Source organism: Cherax quadricarinatus, chromosome 38 (genome assembly GCF_038502225.1).
Source record: "Cherax quadricarinatus isolate ZL_2023a chromosome 38, ASM3850222v1, whole genome shotgun sequence".
NCBI lineage: Eukaryota > Metazoa > Arthropoda > Malacostraca > Decapoda > Parastacidae > Cherax > Cherax quadricarinatus.
In genome coordinates, this window is record NC_091329.1 from 22471012 (window position 1) to 22488239 (window position 17228).

At 43.2% G+C, this 17228-nt stretch overlaps 1 protein-coding gene across 8 annotated transcripts in view; it reads left to right on the forward strand.

Moving 5' to 3' along the window:
• Window positions 1-17228, forward strand: part of LOC128693051 (PTB domain-containing engulfment adapter protein 1) — a 325835-nt gene that overhangs the window by 249275 nt on the left and 59332 nt on the right. Inside the window, exon 1 of one of the 8 annotated variants that reach the window (XM_053782555.2) lies at window positions 10432-10759. The exons of the other annotated variants lie outside the window; for them this stretch is intronic. Coding sequence (XP_053638530.1) covers window positions 10693-10759 — 67 coding nt within the window. The 5' untranslated portion in view covers window positions 10432-10692. Of the gene's footprint in view, window positions 1-10431; window positions 10760-17228 lie in introns of those variants that run through there. 8 annotated transcript variants of the gene reach the window in all.

Here is a 17228-nt window from a genome sequence, read left to right on the forward strand (position 1 = left end):
TAATGAGCACTCACCATTTAATTACTGGATCAGTTATTCTATTTATGCAAACACTCACTAACGCTACCACTACAGCTACAGTTTACGATGGCCAACCAAAAACTACTGTACGTTATGGTTAAGCGTCACTTAGCTAAAGTGTACTCCTAGAAAAGATCTGTGTCCTTTATATTTCTGCTCCTGTTGCCGAAATGTAAGGGTTTTCCACACTGTTTATCCCAGTTCTTCAGCGGGAACGTGTCAGCAATTTCTAAATTCTAAATAGGTTGTTGTATTTGACCAGGAAGTGAACAGGGAGGCCTGGTCCAGGGTCAGGTTGGGGGAGCAGGAAATCTTGAAACTGATCAACAGTGAAGGTATGCCAGTTAGGGTCATGTTGTTAGCTGTGTCTTAAATATGATGGAAGGCTGCTGACTGATATTGTATGCATTAAGGTTTAGCGTTTTATTTGATTATAATAGTTGTATGCATTAAGATTATTGTCAATAGTCTCTTAGTTTGCATGTTTATTCATTGCTTATCATTGGGAGTATTATGCCATTATGCCACAATCTAGTAAGAAATAATTTCAGTGTGTAGATTTGGAGCCAGATTTCCAAGTATTATTTTTTTTCTCTTTTTCGTTCCAGGAAGCCCAGTATATGGAATTTTAGGCGTTGCTAATAATTTAGTTGTTTGGATTCATACTTGCAGTAACACTTCTCTGTGCGGTTTCCAGAACTATTAATTTCAACTGCTGGTTGCTAGTACTTTAATATTCCAAATCTGTTATAATCGCAGCTTTGAGAGAACAAGTGCATTAAAGAGTATCAGTATTGGCTTAGCATGTTGTTTAAGGGTTCTAGTTATCCAATCTGTCATTTTCCTTGTGGTTGTGACACCAACAATGTTATCATCATCCAACGTAACATCTTCCAAAATGGTTACCACCTTTACAATTACCTTATACTGTAACTAGAATTTGTTCACATTGAACATCACGTTGTCTTTTTTCTGGCCCACTGAACAATCTGGTTTATGTCCATGTGGAGATTAGCTACACTAGTCTATAGAGGCAAAACGCTTATGTAAAACTAATCTTCTACAGTAATTTTGGGTCACTTAAACCGGAAATGATACTTAAAATAACAAATTGGCTGTATTTATGAAGATATGGACTCAGGGTGATTGTTACCCTGGACCTGGGAACAAGGTACACACACAATGCGTAATTGTTTAACTCGTATATAAAGTTTCTTGTAGACATAATTCGCAATTCCTTAAATAATAAACACAATTTGGTTTAGTCACTCCATTGTTTTTATTCGTTTTCATCGTCCCATAAACCTGTCGTTTTTTCCGAAGTGAAATTTTTTTTGTAAATTTGTACCCAGTATTATAAGTGTTAGTGATATGACGTGTCTGTGGTGTGACATGTTAGTGGTATGACGTGTCTGTGGTGTGACATGTTAGTGGTATGACGTGTCTGTGGTGTGACATGTTAGTGGTATGACGTGCCTGTGGTATGACTTGTCATTGGTTATATGTGTGAGGTGTAGTGGCTGCATGAATGGTGTTGCACGAAGCATGACGCTGCTTGCAACAGTTCAAATTGCAGCAGCACCAGCATTGTCTTAATCACCGTCGCCTGACAATTGTTTCCTGCCAACACTCTTCTCCATTGTATCAGGAAACACCTCAAGCTGATTTCACATGTATTGACGGGAGAGTAATTGTGTGGTGAGGATGTGAGCGCGGCTCTGCAACAGCAGACGTCTGCTGATGTTGCTGTCGCCGTCGCCGCTGCTGCTGCTGCTGCTGCTGCTGCTGCTGCTGCTGATGATGATGATGATGATGATGATGATGATGATGCTACTGTTTTTGTTGCTATTGCTGCTGCTGATGATGATACCACTGCTGCTTTTACTGATGCTGCTGCTGCTGTTATTATTGCTGCTGTTTCGTCTTGGGTGTTAACTTGAGGACGGCTCTACAGGACCAAAGTACTGCTGCTGCTGTTCTTGCTGGTGTTCGTCTTCAGTCTGTAGTTTGTCATGTAGCTGCTTAAAATTCCGGGTGCTTATATTGTTGCTGCATCGGGTTAGGTGTGTGTACTTCACGAGGGTCATGAAGACTGCGTGTCACCTGTGCACCACCAGTCATCAACGATACTTCAATCACTGATACAGCAATTATACACCCCTACAAGTGCACCAGCATTGTTGCTACCAGAACATACACATTAGGAATGATACTCATCAGAGTATCATTCCATTGTTGTACAATATATTCTACCCTTCTGACCTTCTTCCAGTAGTCTACCTCACTGTTTGTGAATTATCAACAATGGTTATAAATGACCATAATTTTTAAAGGGGTGGACCGGTAAGCCAGCGGAAGGCCTCGGTCAGATGACCAAAAGCTCCAAAGGCGGGTCATCATCTGACTAAGACCCGCGTCAGGAAACATTTGTCCTATTTCCTGACGAACCTTACCTAACCTAACCTAACTGTTTGTAACTTAATGTTCTTTATCAGTCTTTCATACTTTCTTTGTTTTTAAGTTTTCCATTGTTGTCTTCTGTTGTTAACACTGAAAACTCTTTTGTTCTCTCATAACAATAATAATAATAATTAATAATAATAATAATAATTTTATTTATTTTTGCTAAGGAAGGTACATTTCTTAAGTATCTTTAACTGTAGTTCAACTTTCACTGTACTACGGAACAATTCACAAATAACCCTCAAGTTACAGTATCACGGGTGGAATAATTCACAAGTAACATTGTCATGGGTGGAACAACCCTCAAGTAACAGTACCATGGGTGGAACATCCCTCAAGTAGCATTACCATGGGTGGAACAACCCTCAAGTAACAGTACCATGGATGGAACATCCCTCAAGTAGCATTACCATGGGTGGAACAACCCTCAAGTAACAGTACCATGGGTGGAACATCCCTCAAGTAACATTACCATGGGTGGAACAACCCTCAAGTAACAGTACTATGGATGGAACATCCCTCAAGTAGCATTACCATGGGTGGAACAACCCTCAAACAGTACCATGGGTGGAACATCCCTCAAACAGTACCATGGGTGGAACAACCCTCAAACAGTACCATGGGTGGAACAACCCTCAAACAGTATCATGGGTGGAACATCCCTCAAGTAACAGTACCATGGATGGAACATCCCTCAAGTAGCATTACCATGGGTGGAACAACCCTCAAGTAACAGTACCATGGGTGGAGCATCCCTCAAGTAGCATTACTATGGGTGGAACAACCCTCAAGTAACAGTACCATGGGTGGAACAACCCTCAAATAACAGTACCACGGGTGGAACATCCCTTAAGTAGCATTACCATGGGTGGAACAACCCTCAAGTAACATTGCCATGGGTGGAACATCCCTCAAGTAACAGTACCATGGGTGGAACAACCCTCAAGTAACATTACCATGGGTGGAACATCCCTCAAGTAACATTACCATGGGTGGAACATCCCTCAAGTAACGGTACCATGGGTGGAACATCCCGCAAGTAACGGTACCATGGGTGGAACATCCCTCAAGTAACATTACCATGGGTGGAACATCCCTCAAGTAACGGTACCATGGGTGGAACATCCCTCAAGTAACATTACCATGGGTGGAACATCCCTCAAGTAACGGTTCCATGGGTGGAACATCCCTCAAGTAACGGTACCATGGGTGGAACATCCCTCAAGTAACGGTACCATGGGTGGAACATCCCTCAAGTAACGGTACCATGGGTGAAACATCCCTCAAGTAACATTACCATGGGTGGAACATCCCTCAAGTAACGGTACCATGGATGGAACATCCCTCAAGTAACATTACCATGGATGGAACATCTCTCAAGTAACGGTTCCATGGGTGGAACATCCCTCAAGTAACGGTTCCATGGGTGGAACATCCCTCAAGTAACGGTACCATGGGTGGAACATCCCTCAAGTAACATTACCATGGGTGGAACATCCCTCAAGTAACATTACCATGGGTGGAACATCCCTCAAGTAACATTACCATGGATGGAACATCCCTCAAGTAACATTACCATGGATGGAACATCCCTCAAGTAACGGTACCATGGGTGGAACATCCCTCAAGTAACATTACCATGGATGGAACATCTCTCAAGTAACAGTAGTGTTCTCTTAAATATTCTACCACTTGATGCCAGAGCCATCCCATTGTAAGCTGTAGTGTTCTCACTCCTTATAACTTCTTCCTAAGCTTTCGTTTAAAACTTCACAATGCCTTATCCGATCGGCTTCAAATTTTCAACCCTGATCAACTACTGCTAGATGAAGGCTAGTGGAACAACTGACAAATGTAGGTGTCCCCCGATCAGTTTTATATAGAGAATTCCCAAAATTAGTTTTCACAACATAGATTTGAAGAGCCACTTCTGACGTGATGAACGTCAGAATGTCAACACTGGTGGTGGTCGCAGTGTGTGTGGGCGCCATTTTGACACTTTTAATCTCAAAATCGTATAGTAATATTTTGTATTACGTATTCCTTGATGTTGGTGAGGGGCTCTTGATTTAGGGAATTGGATCTGTGCTCCAGTTCCCCGAATTAAGCCTGAATGCCTTCCACATCCCCCCCCCAGGCGCTGTATAATCCTCCGGGTTTAGCGCTTCCCCCTTGATTATAATAATAATAATAATTGTATTACGTATATAAGTGAGTCATGCATTATGAGAATGATGTTCCTTGATGTGATACTGAAGATGGGCTATTGATCCAAGGAGCTGGGCTTATCCTCCCTTCACTTGGATCGAATCTGAATGCTTCCCATGCCGATGGCGCTGTATGACACCTACAGGTTTATTGCTTTTCCCTGATTAAATTAAAGCAATTAAGAACGTCATCAATGTTTAATGATGCATCGTATCACACTGATGAAACATTTTTTGTTTAGTATAGGCTGTGATGGTGCAAGTTTTGTTGGAGTCTGTGCAGTACCTGGAGAATGCCTCTTCCGGTCAAGTTTAAACTTTTATTGTTAATATGTTTTCCTCGAAGGAAGCTTTGCCTTGATTTTAGGTTGTGTAAATTTTAATGTGTTAATTTTGTTAGTGAAATTGATTTCTGTGAAATAATTGGGAATGTCTCTTCTGATCAGAAATAAGTCTCATTGCTTGACTTTATTATCCTAAATTAAATCTACGTAATGTATTTTTGTGTATGTTTAAAATCTGTGCCGTCAAGGCCATTGTAAACAAATTGTATGTTATGTATCCAAACCTTAAAGATAACTTACTTTTATTTTAATTAAGCGATGATAGAGAAAAGGTCGCAGTGATTTTGGCTTGTCTAGGTTCCAATTTATTTTTTATTATAGAAATTGGGAAAATTGAAATGCCACATTTCATGTGATGATTTGTGTGTCATATCTCAACTCTTTAACGTTTGTAACTGGATAATGCAACTCTGAGCTGCTTCAAGCTTAACATTCTAATGTATTTCAAAATATTTCAGAAAATGCCTCTCCTCTATTACGTCAAATCTTTAATGCTAACAGTTAACCGCATTATGAACTTATGGCACACTGCACTGTTGCAGTTGCTTCCATGGTGGTAGAGGAGATCAGGGTGATGCAATATGCGGATACTTTTTTTTGGATCGCACAGCAACCCAAGTTCCTCTAGGTTGTCCCAGAATTGTTGGAGGAAAGGTGTGAAGGTTTTCATTGCCAGGGGCTTGAGCGTATTACATTAGGGTGAGTGGAGACGATTCGTTTTAGGGATTTGATGTGCTATTGGAGTGCTGTTATAGAGGGATTCAGGGGGAAACGGCGTAGCAGGATTGGAGGAGTGGGAATGGTGCACTTCGGAGGGTCAGTTGAATTGCGATGTACAGTATGCGCGCTTTTAACAAGAAAGCTGTCGCATGAATGATGGTGAATATTTCCTCTTTTTTTTTTGTAACCCTTCCTTGGTGGGGAACGGCCGATATAATAGAAAAAAAATAGAGGTATATAGTTGATTGGTACCTGTGTGTGCTACGTGTTACCATCAAGGTGAGAAATACGCATGATGATATTAATGTGTAGGGGTGTAGGTTCTGCTAGTGTGTGTGACACTTGACGCCTGGTGCAGGTAGTGTTACAGTGTGTGTGTGTGTGTGTGTGTGTGTGTGTGTGTGTGTGTGTGTGTGTGTGTGTGTGTGTGTGTGTGTGGACACTTGACGCCTGGTGCAGGTAGTGTTACAGTACTCACCTAATTGTGGTTGCAGGGGTCGATACTCAGCTCCTGGCCCCGCCTCTTCACTGATAGCTACTAGGTCCTCTCTCTGCTTCCTGAGCTTTGTCATACCTCGTCTTAAAGCTATGTATGGTTCCTGCCTCCACTACATGACTTGCTAGGCTATTCCACTTCCTGACGACTCTATGACTGAAGAAATACTTCCTAACATACCTCTGACTCGTCTGAGTCTTCAGCTTCCAATTGTGACCCCTTGTTTCTGTGTCCCCTAGTGTGTGTGTGTGTGTGTGTGTGTGTGTGTGTGTGTGTGTGTGTGTGTGTGTGTGTGTGTGCTCACCTAGTTGTACTCACCTAGTTGAGGTTGCAGGGGTTGAGTCCGAGCTCCTGGCCCCGCCTCTTCACTGATCGCTACTAGGTCACTCTCCCTGAACCGTGAGCTTTATCATACCTCTGCTTAAAGCTATGTATGGATCCTGCCTCCAGTACATCGCTTCCCAAACTATTCCACTTGCTGACTACTCTGTGGCTGAAGAAATACTTCCTAACATCCCTGTGATTCATCTGTGTCTTCAATTTCCAACTGTGTCCCCTTGTTATTGTGTCCCATCTCTGGAACATCCTGTCTTTGTCCACCTTGTCAATTCCTCTCAGTATTTTGTATGTCGTTATCTTGTCCCCCCTATCTCTCCTGTCCTCCAGTGTCGTCAGGTTGATTTCCCTTAACCTCTTCTCGTAGGACATACCTCTTAGTTCTGTGACTAGTCTTGTTGCAAACCTTTGCACATTCTCTAGTTTCTTTACGTGTTTGGCTAGGTGTGGGTTCCAAACTGGTGCTGCATACTCGAATATGCGCCTAACGTACACGGTGTACAGGGTCCTGAACGATTCCTTATTAAGATGTCGGAATGCTGTTCTGAGGTTTGCCAGGCGCCCATATGCTGCAGCAGTTATTTGGTTGATGTGTGTGTGTGTGTGTGTGTGTGTGTGTGTGTGTGTGTGTGTGTGTGTGTGTGTGTTAGGTAAGTAATGATATTAGCAGTGGTTTACTAGCCTTGGTGGCTAATATAAACTAGATTTAGTGGTGATAATTACATGTTTGTAGGTACTTTGAGTCTGCGAGTGAAGGTTCATGTTTGTTGGTCAAGTCTCTTAACTATCGACTGATGTATTGACTTACTTTATCACTCTGTTTGAACCCCTGTGTGGAGTTCACTTTTACTGTGTCTTTGCTATGCACATTCCACTTCTTTACCACTTTGTAGTTTCCCAGTGGTTCATTTGAGATTGTAGTGTTCATTTATGATACTTGTTCTTGTTGCATCCTTGAAGAGGATGCAACACGCGCTCGCCGCTTTGTGGTCGCAGGGGTCGCGTCGCATCTAAGCCTGCTTCATAATTTGACACATGCTAGATTCACTCTCTCCTAGCCTCGTGGGCCCTGTCATACCTAATCTTCAAACTGTGCATGGATCCTGTCTCCCATCGTCCAAGTTAACTATCCTGATGCTGAAGAAATACTTCCTGACATGTCTGTGACTGATGTGTCTTCAAACTGTGCTCTCGTGTAGTTGTTTGCTGCTTCTCAAGCAGTCTCTCCTAGTCCGTCTTATCAGTTCTCTGAACATTGCATGCTGTTTCCTCTGCTTCCTCTCTCCTCTAATGTCAGGTTCACTTCCCTTAGCTTCTCTCTGCTCATTTTCATTAGGTCTGTAACTAACTTTATTTATATACCTCTTCACTTTTCCCCTTTCTTAACGTGCTTTATCATGTGTGGGTTCCATGTTGGTTCTTCATACTCCAAGAGGGACCTGATACGAGTTGTATAAAGGGCCATGTAATACTCTGCTAATATTCCTGAAGCCTACTCTTAGATTGGTCACCCGAGCAGTGGTTGCAGGTTAATGTGAGCGTCTGGGAATATGTTCAGCACTGTGTAACTTGTCTCCAGAGTCTAAACTCACTTTCTGATCTTGAAACTTCTCCAATTTTCATAACTTTGCACCTGTTGAAGTTGAACTTAATCACTTTTTGAACTGATCTTACATTTCCTCAGGTTCTTCGTAGCCATCCCTTCTGCTAACAGAAATACTTCTGACTCTTTCATGGTATGTAATTCTCTCTCTCTCTCTCTCTGCAAGGAATTCGCGAGAGCATGCAATATATATATATATATATATATATATATATATATATATATATATATATATATATATATATATATATATATATATATATATATCTATGGTCAAGTGTATGGTAGAGTTATTATTGAAAGAATTAAAAGTAAGACGGAGAATAGAATAGCAGATGAACAAGGAGGCTTTAGGAAAGGTAGGGGGTGTGTGGACCAGGTGTTTACAGTGAAACATATAAGTGAACAGTATTTAGATAAGGCTAAAGAGGTCTTTGTGTCATTTATGGATTTGGAAAAGGCGTATGACAGGGTGGATAGGGGGGCAATGTGGCAGATGTTGCAGGTGTATGGTGTAGGAGGTAGGTTACTGAAAGCAGTGAAGAGTTTTTACGAGGATAGTGAGGCTCAAGTTAGAGTACATAGGAAAGAGGGAAATTATTTCCCAGTGAAAGTAGGCCTTAGACAAGGATGTGTGATGTCACCGTGGTTGTTTAATATATTTATAGTTGGGATTGTAAGAGAAGTAAATGCGAGGGTCTTGACAAGAGGAGTGGAGTTAAAAGATAAAGAATCAAACATAAAGTGGGAGTTGTCACAGTTGCTCTTTGCTGATGACACTGTGCTCTTGTGAGATTCTGAAGAGAAGTTGCAGAGATTGGTGGATGAATTTGGTAGGGTGTGCAAGAGAAGAAAATTAAAAGTGAATACAGGAAAGAGTAAGGTTATGGGGATAACAAAAATATTAGGTGATGAAAGATTGGATCTCAGATTGGAGGGAGAGAGTATGGAGGAGGTGAATGTATTCAGATATTTGGGAGTGGACGTGTCAGCGGATGGGTCTATGAAGGATGAGGTGAATCATGGAATTGATGAGGGGAAAAGGGTGAGTGGTGCACTTAGGAGTCTGTGGAGACAAAGAACTTTGTCCTTGGAGGCAAAGAGGGGAATGTATGAGAATATAGTTTTACCAACACTCTTATATGGGTGTGAAGCATGGGTGATGAATGTTGCAGCGAGGAGAAGGCTGGAGGCAGTGGAGATGTCATGTCTGCATGTCTGAGGGCAATGTGTGGTGTGAATATAATGCAGAGAATTCGTAGTTTGGAAGTTAGGAGGAGGTGCGGGATTACCAAAACTGTTGTCCAGAGGGCTGAGGAAGGGTTGTTGAGGTGGTTCGGACATGTAGAGAGAATGGAGCGAAACAGAATGACTTCAAGAGTGTACCAGTCTGTAGTGGAAGGAAGGCGGGATAGGGGTCGGCCTAGGAAAGGTTGGAGGGAGGGGGTAAAGGAGGTTTTGTGTGCGAGGGGCTTGGACTTCCAGCAGGCGTGCGTGAGCGTGTTTGATAGGAGTGAATGGAGACGAATGGTTTTTAATACTTGACGTGCTGTTGGAGTGTGAGCAAAGTAACATTTATGAAGGGGTTCAGGGAAACCGGCAGGCCGGACTTGAGTCCTGGAGATGGGAAGTACAGTGCCTGCACTCTGAAGGAGGGGTGTTAATGTTGCAGTTTAAAAACTGTAGTGTAAAGCACCCCTCTGGCAAGACAGTGATGGAGTGAATGATGGTGAAAGTTTTTCTTTTTCGGGCCACCCTGCCTTGGTGGGAATCGGCCGGTAATAATATATATATATATATATATATATATATATATATATATATATATATATATATATATATATATATATATATATATATATATATATATATATATATATGAGAGAGAGAGAGAGGGAGGGAGGGAGGTACCACCTCTAGAAACATTTCTGGTCCTAATACCAGTTCTTGCCGAGCCTCACCTGTTACTCATTCCCATTCTGAAATCTCTTCTCTGACAGTCACTCTTTGCTTCCTCTCCACCGGAGTACGGTCCCTGTTATTCCTGCCTGCACCTCAAGTTTTTGTTGGTCTCCTACGAAGTACAGTATCAAACGCCTTCTTGCAGTCTAAGAGTACGCAGTGTGTGTGTGTGTGTGTGTTTGTGTGTGTGTGTGTGTGTGTGTGTGTGTGTGTGTGTGTGTGTGTGTGTGTGTGGTGGGGGTGATACACCATACAGCTCCGCCTCTCTGGCTAGTGTCAGTATTGTTCGTGCAGCGACCACGGCAGTTCACGCCCACACCTCCTCCACCACCAGCACGCCCACACTTCCACCACCACCAGCACGCCCACACCACTACCATCATTAGCACGCCCATATAGAGTATATATATCTAGTCCTACACCTGCATTCTACCCAGAGTGTGTATTATTGAACTACACACAGCGAAGAGACGGGTCCAGGAGCTGTGGCTCGACCCCTCGAACTACAAATAAGTAAGCACACACACACGCACACGGAGGATGGGCAAGTTAACACAGAGATTGAAGGATGCGAAGGACTGCAGCAGCAGCTCTGCCTCTAGTGACAGTGAGTAGCTGTTATTGTTGTTACATTTGTTATTGTTACTGTTGTTACCCTTGTTATTTTTACTGTTACTCCTTGTTATTGTTACCCTTATTGTTACTGCTACCCCTTGTTATTGTTCTTGTTACCCTTGTTATTGTTGTTACACTTGTTATTGTTCTTGTTATTGTTACACTTGTTATTGTTCTTGTTACCCTTGTTATTGTTGTTACACTTGTTATTGTTCTTGTTATTGTTACACTTGTTATTGTTCTTGTTACCCTTGTTATTGTTGTTACACTTGTTATTGCTCTTGTTACCCTTATTGTTGTTACACTTGTTATTGTTCTTGTTACCCTTGTTATTGTTACCCTTGTTAGTGTTACCCTTACTGTTATTGTTACCCTTGTTATTGTTACCCTTATTGTTCTTGTTATCCTTGTTATTGTTACTGTTCTTGTTACCCTTATTGTTCTTGTTATTGCGACTGTTATTGTCATTGCGATTCTTATTGTTAGTGTTGATTTTATTGTTATTGTTGTTACTATGACTGTTCTTGTTACTGTCATTACTTTTGTTGTTGCTGGTGTTGGTGTACGCCAGTCTACTGGGTGAGCTTTCACCAGCTTTCTTCACCTCTGGAACCCTCTGTACCATTGTTAACTCTGCTTACAAACAATGTGAAGGTACAAAGAAAGATGGTGGGTTAAACATCACCATCACCGTTGTGTAGATGTTGTCTGGTGCCTTTGTATCAGTTGTAGATTATTATTATTATTATAATCAAGGGGGAAGCGCTAAACCCGGAGGATTATACAGCGCCTGGGGGGGGGATGTGGAATGCATTCAGGCCTAATTCGGGGAACTGGAGCACAGATCCAATTCCCTAAATCAAGAGCCCCTCACCAACATCAAGGAACCTTCCTTGAGGGGTATCAGTTGTAGAGCACTCTGCTCACAACAGATGGTACCCCTGTTCGGTTCTCGGGCGAAGCAAGACATATAGGCAAGTCTTCTCGTGATAAATTAGACACATGTGCAACACTTGGGTATCTTTATTGTGGAAACGTTTCGCCACACAGTGGCTTCCTCAGTCCTATACAAAGAAGAATAGTGGAGATCAGAAGGAGATTGAGGTAATCAGTCCCTCATTCTGGAGACAATATACTCAGTCCATGAATCTTGAAGAAGGTTGATGGACTGATTACATCGATCTCCTTCTGATCTTCACTATTCTTCTTTGTATTAGACTGATGAAGCCATGTGTGGCTAAATGATTCCACAATAACTATACACAGGCACTGCACATGCGTTTGATATATTAATTTGTCGGTTCTTTGAACCCTTTATCTACAACTCTGTACATATAAAGGGAATCACAAACAAATCCCTAACTTTAAGGAGGAGTTAATAAGATCCCCAAGTCAGTTCCTGATCAGCTGGGTTGTGGTGCATAATTTGAACTACTTATTTAGCATCAGCATCCTGGATGATCAAGCCATCTATCCAGAAGCTTGATCTGGTATCGGGCCGCGGGGGCGTTGACTTCAGGAACAATCTCTAGAAATTATCCAGGTAAACTGCAAGTAATGGCTCTACGCTTGCTTTCCCTCTTCAGTTGTAAATAGGTACGCGAGTGTTATCAGGCTGTTGCGTGTGTCATCCTTACTGGAAAGAGGACGGGGAACAGCTTAGATGGAACGGGGATACTAGGATACAAGCTTTTGATCCGTAATTTCAAGGGTGTGAAAGAGTCGGATATACTAGGATACAAGGTTTTGATCCGTAATTTCAAGGGTGTGAAAGAGTCAGGTATACTAGGATACAAGGTTTTGATCCGTAATTTCAAGGGTGTGAAAGAGTCAGGTTAGTGGGTAATGTTATCTGTGGCGCATGTAAACTTGATCCTTTGACGTCGCACTCTAATTGTTAACTTAACACCGCACCACACTTTGTATGTAGGTTAACACAGGTCACTGTTGTCGTGTTAATGTCTACACTGTTATGCGAGTGTTGTAGGTTAACACAGGTCACTGTTGTCGTGTTAATGTCTACACTGTTATGCGAGTGTTGTCAGTAGCGTAGCCTCGCCTAGGCATACTAGTGGCTTTCTTTATTTTCTAATATGTAAACCACACATTGTAAACTTTACAGAGAAATACAAAAAAATGAATTTGAGGTATGTGAGCAAGAGAAGAATTTCCCCTGAGGGTGAATAATAAGACATGGGTGCAACAGCTACGTATCTTTATTGACCTACAATAGTTTTTTTCAGGTGACTAAAGCAGAATATAACACTGGAGACGATACATGTAGTTTTGACTTCGTCAGTCCCTCAGCTTTGATAGGAAGTGGTCAGTCCCTAAAGCCTTGAGGGACTGACCACTTTCTACCAAGACTGACGGATTGATAACGTCAAAATAATAATAATAATAATAATAATAATAATAATAATAATAATACTGTCTTCACTATTATATTCACATGTATTCCAGTGAAAACGTCAGTAGACATAATCAGGTGTTGCGCTAAGTGGCTGGAGATTCATCTGTAAAAGCATGCATTTGTGGCCACAGTGGTGGCCCATTCTAACTTCCCTGTGGTGTTTCGAAATATTCCTAGTTGGATGAATCTTATTGTAGCCAGCTGGTAAAATGGCTTACGTGCTGGCCTCGAGTTTTACCACTCACTCACCATGGGTTCAAACCCCTCTCGTTCCCTGGGGTTCGAACCCATGGTTACTAACAACAATAACACCGGTGTTATTACTCTAATAACCTCATGATGATGTTTATTGTAGTAGAGTGTTGACTAGTTACAACTGTGACGTAGTAACTTGATAAGCTAATGATTGTCTATGGTAAGAGTGACGTAGTAACCTGATAAGCTAATGATTGGCTATGGTAAGAGTGACGTAGTAACCTGATAAGCTAATGATTGGTTATGGTAAGAGTGACGTAGTAACCTGATAAACTAATAATTAGCTATAGTAAGAGTGACGTCATGCTCTTCTTGGGAACTACACTGGACAATATCGTTATACGTTCATCTGTACTGAAGTACCAACACGGTGCACTCACACGGCATGTACATACTCTACACACGTGGTGTATATTATACACATGTGGTGTACACCACACACATGGTGTACCCACACGGTGCACACACACGGTGTACGCACACTGTACACAATGTACCTCTCACTTTGTATAAATGATCGCTGTATGTGAGAACATTTAACACTTGAGGTGCATCCTGTGTGTTGAGTGCAGCAACACCGTGGAACACATGGACAACACCAAAACAAGGCTCTGGACATGAAAGATGTCACAAAGATGGTGCAACACCAGAAGAAGAAACAGCTAAACAAACGCTAACTCTGACTCTTGTGAAGAACATTGACGATACCAGCAGCGACACACACACACACACACACACACACACACACACACACACACACACACACACACACACACACACACACACACACACACAAACACAAACACACACACACCACCACCAGAGTGTATTAAGACGTACACTGTTCCTCACACTCACCACCAGAGCGTATTAAGACGAACACTGCTCCTCACACTCACCACCAGAGTGTATTAAGACGTACACTGTTCCTCACACTCACCACCAGAGCGTATTAAGACGTACACTGCTCCTCACACTCACCACCAGAGTGTATTAAGACGAACACTGCTCCTCACACTCACCACCAGAGTGTATCAAGACGTACACTGCTCCTCACACTCACCACCAGAGTGTATCAAGACGTACACTGTTCCTCACACTCACCACCAGAGTGTATTAAGACGTACACTGTTCCTCACACTCACCACCAGAGTGTATTAAGACGAACACTGCTCCTCACACTCACCACCAGAGTGTATTAAGACGTACACTGTTCCTCACACTCACCACCAGAGTGTATTAAGACGTACACTGTTCCTCACACTCACCACCAGAGTGTATTAAGACGTACACTGCTCCTCACACTCACCACCAGAGTGTATTAAGACGTACACTGTTCCTCACACTCACCACCAGAGTGTATTAAGACGTACACTGTTCCTCACACTCACCACCAGAGTGTATTAAGACGTACACTGCTCCTCACACTCACCACCAGAGTGTATTAAGACGTACACTGCTCCTCACACTCACCACCAGAGTGTATTAAGACGTACACTGCTCCTCACATTCACCACCAGAGTGTATCAAGACGTACACTGTTCCTCACACTCACCACCAGAGTGTATTAAGACGTACACTGCTCCTCACACTCACCACCAGTGTATCAAGACGTACACTGTTCCTCACACTCACCACCAGAGTGTATCAAAACGTACACTGCTCCTCACACTCACCACCAGAGTGTATCAAGACGTACACTGCTCCTCACACTCACCACCAGAGTGTATCAAGACGTACACTGCTCCTCACACTCACCACCAGAGTGTATTAAGACGTACATTGCTCCTCTCACTCACCACCAGAGTGTATCAAGACGTACACTGATCCTCACACTCACCACCAGAGTGTATCAAGACGTACACTGCTCCTCACACTCACCACCAGAGTGTATTAAGACGTACACTGCTCCTCACACTCACCACCAGTGTATCAAGACGTACACTGTTCCTCACACTCACCACCAGTGTGTATTAAGACGTACACTGTTCCTCACACTCACCACCAGAGTGTATAAAGACGTACACTGCTCCTCACACTCACCACCAGAGTGTATCAAGACGTACACTGCTCCTCACACTCACCACCAGAGTGTATTAAGACGTACACTGCTCCTCACACTCACCACCAGAGTGTATCAAGACGTACACTGCTCCTCACACTCACCACCAGAGTGTATTAAGACGTACACTGTTCCTCAAGACGTACACTGTTCCTCACACTCACCACCAGAGTGTATCAAGACGTACACTGTTCCTCACACTCACCACCAGAGTGTATCAAGACGTACACTGCTCCTCACACACACCACCAGAGTGTATCAAGACGTACACTGCTCCTCACACTCACCACCAGAGTGTATCAAGACGTACACTGCTCCTCACACTCACCACAAGAGTGTATTAAGACGTACACTGCTCCTCACACTCACCACCAGAGTGTATCAAGACGTACACTGTTCCTCACACTCACCACCAGAGTGTATCAAGACGTACACTGCTCCTCACACTCACCACCAGAGTGTATTAAGACGTACACTGCTCCTCACACTCACCACCAGAGTGTATTAAGACGTACACTGCTCCTCACACTCACCACCAGAGTGTATTAAGACGTACACTGTTCCTCACACTCACCACCAGAGTGTATTAAGACGTACACTGTTCCTCACACTCACCACCAGAGTGTATTAAGACGTACACTGTTCCTCACACTCACCACCAGAGTGTATTAAGACGTACACTGCTCCTCACACTCACCACCAGAGTGTATTAAGACGTACACTGCTCCTCACACTCACCACCAGTGTGTATTAAGACGTACACTGTTCCTCACACTCACCACCAGAGTGTATCAAGACGTACACTGTTCCTCACACTCACCACCAGAGTGTATCAAGACGTACACTGTTCCTCACACTCACCACCAGAGTGTATCAAGACGTACACTGTTCCTCACACTCACCACCAGAGTGTATCAAGACGTACACTGCTCCTCACACTCACCACCAGAGTGTATTAAGACGTACACTGCTCCTCACACTCACCACCAGTGTATCAAGACGTACACTGTTCCTCACACTCACCACCAGAGTGTATCAAGACGTACACTGCTCCTCACACTCACCACCAGAGTGTATTAAGACGTACACTGCTCCTCACACTCACCACCAGAGTGTATCAAGACGTACACTGTTCCTCACACTCACCACCAGAGTGTATCAAGACGTACACTGCTCCTCACACTCACCACCAGAGTGTATCAAGACGTACACTGCTCCTCACACTCACCACCAGAGTGTATCAAGACGTACACTGCTCCTCACACTCACCACCAGAGTGTATCAAGACGTACACTGCTCCTCACACTCACCACCAGAGTGTATCAAGACGTACACTGTTCCTCACACTCACCACCAGAGTGTATCAAGACGTACACTGCTCCTCACACTCACCACCAGAGTGTATTAAGACGTACACTGCTCCTCACACTCACCACCAGAGTGTATTAAGACGTACACTGCTCCTCACACTCACCACCAGAGTGTATTAAGACGTACACTGCTCCTCACACTCACCACCAGTGTGTATTAAGACGTACACTGCTCCTCACACTCACCACCAGAGTGTATTAAGACGTACACTGCTCCTCACACTCATCACCAGAGTGTATTAAGACGTACACTGCTCCTCACACTCACCACCAGAGTGTATTAAGACGTACACTGTTCCTCACACTCACCACCAGAGTGTATTAAGACGTACACTGTTCCTCACACTCACCACCAGAGTGT